This window comes from Salvelinus fontinalis, chromosome 22 (assembly GCF_029448725.1).
Source record: "Salvelinus fontinalis isolate EN_2023a chromosome 22, ASM2944872v1, whole genome shotgun sequence".
NCBI lineage: Eukaryota > Metazoa > Chordata > Actinopteri > Salmoniformes > Salmonidae > Salvelinus > Salvelinus fontinalis.
In genome coordinates, this window is record NC_074686.1 from 23,207,587 (window position 1) to 23,219,096 (window position 11,510).

General features: G+C 42.9%; 1 protein-coding gene across 1 annotated transcript; it reads left to right on the forward strand.

Annotated features, from left to right (window-relative positions):
- The first annotated feature begins 1,777 nt into the window (after positions 1–1,777).
- On the forward strand, positions 1,778–10,471 carry LOC129820052 (glycoprotein endo-alpha-1,2-mannosidase-like protein). The gene is made up of 4 exons (XM_055876872.1): positions 1,778–3,554; positions 3,797–3,906; positions 7,383–7,459; positions 9,155–10,471. The coding sequence occupies exons 1-4, from the start codon at positions 3,047–3,049 to the stop codon at positions 9,789–9,791; spliced, it is 1,332 nt and encodes a 443-aa protein (XP_055732847.1). The 5' UTR covers positions 1,778–3,046; the 3' UTR covers positions 9,792–10,471.
- Positions 10,472–11,510: the final 1,039 nt, after the last annotated feature.

Sequence of the window (11,510 nt, forward strand, 5' to 3'; positions counted from 1 at the left end):
TGGACAGCTCTTACCACTAAAGTGAAAGCTCTAAAAACAAACTGTTGATGATTTCTGAAAGTTAAATTTGGCGCTCAACGAAGACTACTAGTCAGAAGAAGCGTTCATATATCAAACCACAACGTGTCATTTTTTCATAAAGCTTCAAACATTCAAAACACTATGTAGAATCAAGTCAATTGCAGAGCTAGAACACGGGATTAGTGATTCACTTCAAGGTGTCTCTATTTACATTTTAACTGATCATGTGTCGATCGATATCGTTATTCGATAACGAAAAGCGCCCATGTAAACATTTTGTGAACCTATCCCTTGTTGTGCACGGTGCTATAGTCTACCTTTCAATTCGTCTCACAATTCAAACTAGTTTTAATGATACATGGACTCCACCTGGTGGTGACAAATGTATATGCATGGACACAGTGAGAGATTACATTAAATCAGTCCTCTCTCTATCATCACTGAATGCAACTGAACCTGTCACTTTTATTAATACGGTGTGGCTCGGATCCTCACCAGTCATATTTCTCACATCAACAAGATTACTGTAAAACAATGTATCTCTCATCCCACTAGATGTCACCCTGGTTCCATTACAAATTTGCAGAGGCCTAAACTGGATCGAGGTTTGTTTGAATTAAATAGATAGAGTTTATATGTTTTTGTGCATGAAACCTAAAGACACACTCATATACAAATCCTAATGAAGACAACATCAATAGAATAACATCATGAAAAAACATTTTGTTGACTATATATGCTAATGATATTTGAGCCTTAAAAAAAGAAGAAAACAATGAAAAATAAGAAGCCTTAGGCTATAATAAAACCAACACAAGCACAGTCAGGGGGCCTTCATAATAGAAAAGCCTAACTGATTATTATGGAGAGAAGCGAGCTGTGCCAGTGGGCTTGATTCGAGGAGAAGATCCTAGCCGTGGGTGTCCACTCCGGTTCCCAGTGCCAGCTGCCGGTGCTGAGGCTCTAATCCACCGTGTGAGTGGGTATTTATCTGCCTCCCAGGAGCTAATCTTGCCAGGGCTTCTAGCCCGTCCAAAAGAATGTAGTGGGTGGCATCATCTTTCATCTCAACCGTCAACTTCAAAGCTTCTACATATTTAAATGTAATGTTTTCGACATAAGCCTACTCAGCCCACCGGTGCTTCGTGGAATTGGAAATCTCCTGTGTGAAAAGCAATAATGATCAAGCAGAAGTAGGCTATTTCAAAGATTTATGATTCAGATTGTTTTGCTGTTGTCTTTATTGGCAGGGAACAAAATACATCTGAAAAGGCGCTCAACTGGGGCCACACAAGGGCCCTTAGCCCTCTGTTATTTTATCTTTATTCAAATGTCATTGCTTTCCCTCCACTGTCATATACTGACAAACTGTGTTATATAGCCTCTCGCCATAGGCTGTATCATATAGCCAAAATCGTACAAGTTGAATCTCTTTTGTTCAATAAATAGTAGATGTAAATCAATGTGTCCATATTGTAACATATAGCCCACATAGCCTATAGTGTGAACAGCCAACTGATCCGTGAGAGAAAGGCTTTGAAATAGGAGGATCTTTTGAAATAGAAGGATAGCAAGAGAATGCAACGTAGTCTACTTCTTTCCATAGATACTGAGTTAAAGTAACCACATTGTTCTGTAGACTAAGGCAAAAGCAATAGGCTACCCATTGGTTCCACGCGCGCTCTATTTTCCTCAAGGCAGTGGTTAATCCATACATTTTAAAACCAGGGTTAATCCCTCCCACTCTGCTCGCCCCCGCATCGCACCATCGAGCGCTGTGCTCAGCCTCCTCCTCCTTCTCCTGCTGTGTGTGGCGAGAAAACGATAGATATAAAAACAGTCTGCCTAAAACCGCAAATCGACCTAGCGCAGACTATTAAATGTCGACCAATTCTATCGTTCTGAAAACGTGATGGATTATAATGGTTTGCTCCCGGAAGAGCAGGTTCAAATGCATAATCGAGGTAGATAAGAGACGCGGATAAAAAAGGGGTAGGGGTAGCACGCGAGCGGAGAGCACTTGCAGAAGACAAAGGTAACTGTGCTGCGAACTATGTGATGAATTAACAGTCCAGAAGAGCAACTGGGAGTGTGGAGGCACAGTTTGGGGGGAAAACTCGAGAGATTGGCTTTTGAAATACGATCAGAGCGACATGCTTTCTCTGTTTTTCTCAGGGAAATCCACAAATGAACTCTCCGCGGTCGGAAAGCATAAAAACCCTAATATGACGATGCCCCGAAGTGGTAATGACAGTCAGTCGTTATGAGAAGCTAAACCTTAATGCTAGAGACATATGTGCTATTCGTGGATAGAAGCAGAAAACTAAACACAAAGGAGAGATTCGTTTCAAAACACATTACCAGGAAATGGTGATGGTTTCACAGGCTATATCTTAGATGTTTGAAGGGACATGCATTTGATTCTTTGCGTTCCAAGTCAGACATCGAACTCAAGCCACGAACGCTGGCACTGAACTCTACGACGAAACGCACAAACCACTGTAGAGATTGAGTGGCTTTTCCCACATTTTTCTCATGCTAAGTGTGTGTACTTGAAGACTTCACATGTTGATGGAAGAGACTGACATAGATCTAACGACGCTATAGTTTCGACGAAAGCACTCAACGGATTGGCTGTCCATTCGCTTCAGCACCTCAGCACAGAGCGTTCTGCTAGGCTTCCTTCAGCACCTCAGCACAGAGCGTTCTGCTAGGCTTCCTTCAGCACCTCAGCACAGAGCGTTCTGCTAGGCTTCCTTCAGCACAGAGCATTCTGCTAAGCTTCCTTCAGCACCTCAGCACAGAGCGTTCTGCTAGGCTTCCTTCAGCACAGAGCATTCTGCTAGGCTTCCTTCAGCACCTCAGCACAGAGCGTTCTACTAGGCTTCCTTCAGCACCTCAGCACAGAGCGTTCTACTAGGCTTCCTTCAGCACCTCAGCACAGAGCGTTCTACTAGGCTTCCTTCAGCACCTCAGCACAGAGCGTTCTACTAGGCTTCCTTCAGCACTACGGACAGCTACCAAAATGACACGGCTGCGCAAGAAAGCTTTGATTGCACTTTTCTTATTCACCCTCTTCATCTTCGGGACCATGATGGGCCTCAGAACACTGAAACCCAGCGATGGCTTCTCAGACCTGGCCCCGGGAATGGGAGAGTTTGTGGGGGAAAGAGGAGGCGACCGGCGACGGCCAGTTTCAAACGACATGGTAGTTTCCCCTGGTCAGTCCCATCTAGCCAGCGACACCAAAGTCGTCTTCACAAAATCCGACCGTGACTACAGTATATTCTACGACGTACAAATCTTCTATTACCTATGGTACGGCAACCCACAGATGGACGGTAAATATATTCACTGGGACCATGTTCTAGTACCGCACTGGGACCCTAAGATCGCCGCCAGCCACGCCAAAGGAAGACACACTCCTCCGGAGGACATAGCGTCGAGTTTCTACCCGGAGCTAGGACCATACAGTTCCAGAGACCCCACCGTGCTGGAGTCACACATGTCGCAGATTGAAGCGGCTGCAGCAGGTAAGGGATTTCGGCACCACTAACCCATCCAAACTGAAATATCATTATCAAGCGGTGTCCTGGACATGATACTGTAGCTCTCAAATATTGACAGTAGCTTCACTTAAACTCCCCCATTCAATCTGCACCAATGTTGTGCACCTAATGCTTTTGAGCTTTCATATGAAAGGGGATGTGTTATAGACCTACCCTTCTGTCAATAGTCATACCAGAGACTGTCCTCACTAACTGTTTCGCCCCAGGGGTACTGGTTCTGTCTTGGTACCCGCCTGGCATTGCAGACAACCATGGTGAGCCATGTGAAGACCTGGTGCCTGCTGTCATGGACGCTGCCCACAGACACAGCATCAAGGTAACTGGTGAGAGAACCGGTATGTTTTTACACTTTCTGGTGCTTTACTGAATAAATACATGTCTGGCCACAGGGTTGGGGTCCATTCCATTCCAATTCAGTCAATTGGAATTTCAGTTTTCTTCTGGAATGGACTGAATTCAAAAGGAATTGGCCTCAACCCTGGCTGGCTGACTGGCCGTCTGGTAGTGATGATTGGTTGGTAGGTGTTAAGGGTTATGTTGTTCACTCAGATCCTAAACTTGAGATTCAGAAAATAGACCTACATTCTTCTGTAACAGTCTGTCACAAGAGACTACGTTAACTCAGACCTTTGTTGTAGTAGTCTAAGTGAGTATCAGTCCTGGCCTTTGTACCTAACTAAATACATAGACTTTGAAATATTCACACTACAAAAACAGCCACTGTGTATGTATAAATTCACTGTATTCCCTTGAAGACAAACGCAATGCATTTCTTTTTTAGGGTGTGTGATGTTGGTTTTGGAATGTATTTTCTATGCCTAAAACCATCTGTTCTAGCCCACTTTCTTCCTCCATCTTGTATATTATTGATGTAGTCAGAGAAAACACATTTCTTCAACAACCTCCCAAGTCTTTGGGTGCTTCACAAGGTCCTCTGAAGGCAGACTTTTTTTTCTTCAGTATTTTAAAACCGAAGAAAGACCGTTTCCAATTGACGGAGGAGTGACTCAGGGGATATCGTTCAAGGCACTGTTGTACTGTTTGACTTTCAGTCTATTGAAGCAATTAGAGATGTTCTGTACACACACACAACATTGGCCTCAAAGGCATAACTGGGGCTGATCATGCAGCCTGAGGTCTGTGTGCATGGCACGAGATGGTCTTTCTCTCTCACACACACACACACACACACACACACACACACACACACACACACACACACACACACACACACACACACACACACACACACACACACACACACACACACACACACACACACACACACACACACACACACACACACACACACACACACACAGTACAGTGCATGCAGTTAGTTAAATATAGCCCAAGGTTCTTCTTTCCATCCGCTTTCATATGTAGAATATGGCAGGCTTACATTTGCAGAAGACAGTGCAGACTTTACTTCCAACAGTGTGTGTAGTGTGGAATTGAATGAATAATGAGAAGTACTGTAGGTCTTTGTGGAACTTACACAACAGTAACGGTTTGTATCTCTGTATGACTAACCTGAGGGCTAACGCTGCAATGTTCTGTTCCAACCAATGTTGTAGAATCACTGCCAAACAGGAATTATAGGTTGAGGTAGAGGGACTGAGAGATCTCTTTCCTTGCATACTTCCTCCGTGTATCTGTGCCGACCTGTGTCTTTTCTACTCATATAGCCTTTAATATGCACACTGACTGTTCCATTCACTGACCTTGTTTACATGATCGTCACCTTAAATCATGAATAAGAATATACAGAGCCTAATGTGTAAACATTATACTGCCTCAGGCCTAGCTTATTATTACGTCTCGCAAAAGAACGATGACAAAACAAACATCTGTGTTAAATATTTAGATGTTCCAATAACGATCGACGTTCCCAGTTTACAGTAAGCGTAGCAGTCATTTGAATGCTGAGAGACTCCCTGTTGATCTTTCAAGGTGTGGTATGTGGATCAGCTCCAGGTCTCCCTTGAATAATTGTTTTGAAACCTCAAGGGATTTCATCCTGGTTGGATGTATAGATTGTATATGTATGCCATCTACTGTATCTCCAAGTAAGGCCCTTGTGTGGTTCATTGAAAGGTTGGCAGGCATTGTCTATCAGTTGCAGCAAAGACAGAGGCACAGAGAGAAAACAGCCATAGGTAATACTTTAAGCTATTAAGGTAACCCCAGTGGCCTAGCGGTTAGAGCATTGGACTAGTAACCGAAAGGTTGCAAATTCAAATCCCTGAGCTGACAAGGTATAATCTGTCTTCTGCCCTTGAACAGGCAGTTAACCCACTGTTCCTAGGCCGTCATTGAACATAAGAATTTGTTCTTAACTGACTTGCCTAGTTAAATAAAAAAATATATTTTTCAAAAAGGTAGAGAGTATTATTGCTTTAAAGTAGAGAGCAGTATCATGCTTATTATGTATCTCCAGCAGATAAAGTTCACTGCAGTACCACTGGAAGGAATATATCTCCAAATCACTTTTCTTTTCTTAAAGGAGGATGGAGGATCACTTAAGACATGACAGAGAGGGTGAGGTCCTGAGTTTGGATATGACCGCTGGGAGCTAAGAGCCTCTGCTTCAGTGCTTCGCTCTTCCTCCCTCCAGTCTTTTTTTAATTTTCAAGAACTTAGCTCCTGCCCTGTGCCATTCTATAACCATATGTCTTTACACTCAGGATACAAGCTCTCACATCGCCAGGCACACGTGCACACACGCACCCACACCCACACACACAGAGAGAGGCCCTGGAGTCAGAGAAGGATTTATAGATGATCTGCCAGTTATAGGCAATCTCTGATTGGCTGATCCCAGCCCGGAGGCCTCTGACACTAGTCTGACAGGGTCAATTTCATCTGTTATTCTGGAAGGACACTGGAGTCCATGACATTTGATTAAACACATATTGCACATGAATTACCCACGGAACAGGTTCTATACTCTTAGAAAAAGAGGAGAACCCTTTTTGGTTCCAGGTAGAACTCTTTTGTGTTCCATGTAGATACCTCTCTGGAAAGGGTTCTACCTGGAACCAAAAAGGTTTATTCAAAGGGTTTTCCAATGGGGACAGTCAAAGATCCCTTTTAGGTCCTAAATAACACCTTTTTCTAAGAGTACTATTTACCGATGGATATGCCAGTTGTAAGGCAACATGGCGAAATGCATTGGTTATGAACAATAATCAGAATCACTTTATTTGCAAAGTACATTTACACATACCCAGAATTTAACTTAGTGAGAAGATGCTGCCATGAAGACATTCTACAAACAGAATGCAGACACAAAGTCAACATACAGAACATACTGTATAATACACTCTTTTTAAAAAAAGGTGCTATCTAGAACCTAAAAGTGTTATTTGGCTGTCCCCATAGGAGAACCATTTGAAAAACCCTTTTTGAACCAAAAATGGCTCTACCTGGAACCAAATAATTATCCTACAGGGACAGCTGAAGAAACCTTTTGGAACCCTTTTTTGTAACAGTGTATAAATACAGTGACTTTGTTGGAAAGCGAGGTATCGACAGTACTTATTCTTTCTCTATGCCAGTGCATTGAACAGTCAATGCCTTACTGCATTTCAATGCAACAATAAAATGGTAATGTGCTGATATACTAATGGATGTGAACATTGCTTTTCATTAGGTCTTCATTTACAGGACAGTGTTTACATTCAAGTGGTATAATAATGTTTCAAAGACTATGAAAATGTGTACTGCAGACAGTATTGTCCTCTTTATTAAGAGTTTATAATGATCAGTATCTGTACTCGGTTCACACAGGTGGCGTTCCACATCCAGCCGTACACGGGACGGACTGACCTCAGCATGCACGATAACATCAAATACATCATTGACAAGTAGGTTGACCTTCCACTGTCCTATGCATCAACATGTCCTCTACTCTCTCTCTCTCAAACTACATCATTGACAATTAGGTCAGTCTTCATCTCTCCATTCCTCTTCTCTTACTCTCTTATCATTTACCTTTTTTTGTCATTTAGCAGACTCTTATCCAGAGCGATTTGCATACATTTTCATACTACTTTTTCATACTGGTCCCCCGTGGGAATCAAACCCACAACCCTGGCATTGCAAGCGCCATGCTCTACCAACTGAGCTACACGTTAACAAGCAGGTTGGACTTTGACTGTTCTGTACATCCACTTCCTCTAGCCAGCCACTCCATTTCTCCTCTCCACTCTCACTCCCCCCTTCCCTCTCTCTCTCTCTCAAACTCACACAGATTAAGATGTTCTTATCACGTACTTTAAGCCAAAGGTCAGAGCTCTGCTTTCCATGTCAATTTCCAGTGACTTTGATCTGGAGAAATCGGAGTCTTCTTCGGGTGTAAAGGAGGTCGAGGAATGAAAAGCAAGTGGCCTTTGTCCTGATTTCACTTTCATTTTTAGAGTTTTACTCAGAGGGCTTGAGACAATTGTGCCACTAAAAGATTAGTACCGGTGGGAAAATGTATGAAAATAGTTTGGCTTTGGAAGAGACCAGTAGTAGCCTGCAGGTCCCAGAACTGTTTGTGCAGTCTTGTCAACTCCTATGGTCATTGTCATGCCAAACATATTTATAACAACGACCAAACATATGTAGGATCTTCATTTGAGCCAGTTTGCTACAGCAGGAAAATAATCCTGCAGCAATAGGTATGTGAATTATTATGTGGATAAAAATGCATGGACATTTTTGTAGGGGTTGATACACTTTTCATAAGGGAAAGTCAAGTCTGAAATTTCAAAGTGGAAATTACAAACTTTAGAAGCCTTTTTAACCCTCAAATACACTACAAGTTTAACATTTCCTGCAGGAAAGTTCTCCTGCTACAGGGTGATCAAATTTAAGATCTTACATTTGTAGGAGCCGGTTACAGTGCACCAACAGATCGAGACCAGTAGAGGACAGAAATATGAAGATGAGATGTTTTATATAATGAGGCATGATAGTGATCCACCTTAACATTGTCCCAACCTTTAGACACCCTCTGTGGTAGGGCGGTAGGGTTAGCGTATCGTAGTCAAGCTAACTGAACAGTGATGATCGTGACTGAGGCCAACTTCTGCAAAAGCAACTGTGCTAGCCATCTGCCTGAAAATAAACCACAGAGAGAATGAGTGTGAGATAGAGGGGGGGGGGGGGGGGGGGGGGGGGGTACATTTATAAATGCTGATCTCTCCATCTACAGTGTTCACACATTCCAAATTTGCTCTTGAAAATAATAGCATCATTTCACATAATAGCATTTTCGGTAGACATCTGGCCCTTCACTCAATTTAGAACCCTTGTGTTGGCAGAACCTCCTGCTTTGTAACAAGTGTAAAACAACACACTTTTATATAACAATCTCTGACTGTAAAATCAAATCACCCATGTAGGTGATACGCATTGGGAGTGGAAAATTGGCTACCTATGGAGTCATGATATGTTTTTCATCTTGCTTGTTCACTTCTCTATAAAAATAAGTCTGATTTGTAAGTATACTGCAATTCAGCTTCTAGCTGCATAAGTAAACATGAACTAAAGTAAACAAAATCTTGACCTCATAGGTACGGGAACCATGGCGCCTTCTACCGCTTCAGGTCGACCACGGGGCGGATCCTTCCTCTGTTCTATGTCTACGACTCCTACCTGACCCCGCCTGAGGCCTGGGCCGACCTGCTCCACCCCGCCGGCGCCCACACCCTCCGCGGCACGCTCTACGACGGCGTCTTCCTCGCCCTGGTCGTAGAGGAACGCCACAAACACGACATCCTGGCCGGTGGCTTCGACGGCATGTATACATACTTCGCCTCCAACGGCTTCTCCTTCGGCTCCTCTCACCAGAACTGGAAGGCGGTCAAGGACTTCTGTGACGGTAACAACCTGCTGTTTGTGCCCAGCGCCGGGCCGGGATACGTCGACACCGCAGTGAGGCCATGGAACAACCACAACACGAGGAATAGGGTCAACGGACGCTATTATGAGACCAGCCTACAGGCTGCGCTGTCGGTGCGGCCGGAGATCGTGACCATCACGTCGTTCAACGAGTGGCATGAGGGGACACAGATTGAGAAGGCGGTGCCCAGGAAGACGGTGACGCGGCTGTATCTGGACTACCAGCCCCACCGGTCAGATCTATACCTGGAACTCACCAGGAAGTGGGCCGAACACTTCAACAAGGAGAAAGACAAGTGGCTCATGTAGAGGACAGGAGTCCTGACTGGACTGGGTCGATGGGAATAATACCTTTTGGGTGTGACTGGAGCAAGTAAAACTGAGGAGCTTTTCACACTACTGAGCTGAGCCAAACCAAGCTGTACTGAGCTGTCCTGGTTAGTGGTTACTATCCACCATAGTTGCTGGAACCTGCTGAAAAAAAATGGAAAGAAAATAGCACAGCCAACACAGTTTGGTTCAGCATGGTAGTGAGAAAGGGGTAGGAGTGGCCTCATTGCTGGGTATTCTGGGTCCTTGTGATTATAAACCATATTTATTTTGACAGTGAAGCAAAAATTTGCCAATTTGGCCCCATACTCCAGCATTTTGGATTTGAGATCAAATGTTTTTCATATGAGGTGAGAGTACAACATGTCACCTTTTATTTGAGGGTATTTTCATACATATGTTTTACCGTTTAGAAATTAAAACCTTAATGTATCTAGTCCCCTCCCCATTCAAATATGTTTTTTATCTTCTCATAAGTATTTGGGCAAATTAACTTATAGCATATTAAAGTATTCAAAAGTTTAGTATTTGGTCCCATTTTCATAGCACGCAATGACTACGTCAAGCTTGTGACTCTATAAACTTGTTGGATGCATTTGCAGTTTGTCTTGGTTGTGTTACAGATTGTTTTGCCCAATAGAACTGAATGGTGAATAATGTACTGGAGTCCCTTTTATTGTAAATAAGAATAGAAGATGTTTCTGAACACTTCTACATTCATTTGGATGCTGCCACGATTATGGATAGTAATGAATATATCCTGAATAATGATGAGTGAGAAAGTTACAGAGGAACAAAGATCACACCGACCCCAAAAATGCTAACCTCCCGTTATTGGTAATGGTGAGAGCTTAGCATATTATTATTATTTTTTTTTGTGGGGGGGGGGGGGGGGGGGTATACACTTGACTACTTTAATACACTATAAGTGAATTTGTCCAAATACTTATAATATTTTTTTTATTCAAATGGGGGGACTACATACACAAAAGTGCTTTCATTTCTAAACTGTAAAACAGATACGTACGAAAATGCCCTCAAATAAAAGGTGACATTCCGTAGTCACCTCATATGAAACATTTGATCTCAATTCCAAAATGCTGGAGTATAGAGCGAAATGTACACATTTTATCTTCACTGTCCAAATAAATACAAGTAGCGTATGCTTTTTACTGGAGCAAATGGGACTGAGACGGCTCACACCATTGACTTAGCAACAATTCCACCTGGCCTATCAGAGGGCAAGATGAAGGTTCCACTATATTGCTTACACCTATCCAATCCTCTCAGATCTGCAAAAGCATCTAGGGGGAGGGGGCTAGGGGTTGGTTTGGGGATTCATTGGTACACTCATGATTGAACCTGTCTCTGTTTTCGTCAACTCTTCTGTTCTTCTCTCAAATGAAGTTTTCCATTGATGTGAATTTCATCCCGATACCTGTTTTTTTAAAAACATTTGAATACACAACACAAATACTTTTGTACAAAGTTTCATTGGTTGGTTTACGTCAACTTATGTTAGTGCCAAGAAATAGCCTGTTTTGAGTGACTTAAGTCTATTCCTTTCAGATGAATTCTGTTGTGATGATCGCCACAGTAATGATATAGCCACTGGGGTTTGTGTAGTGTGGGTGAGCTTTGAGACATTTCTGACATACAGGACTTATTATTTCCTGTATTACTTTTAAATGGTGAAAA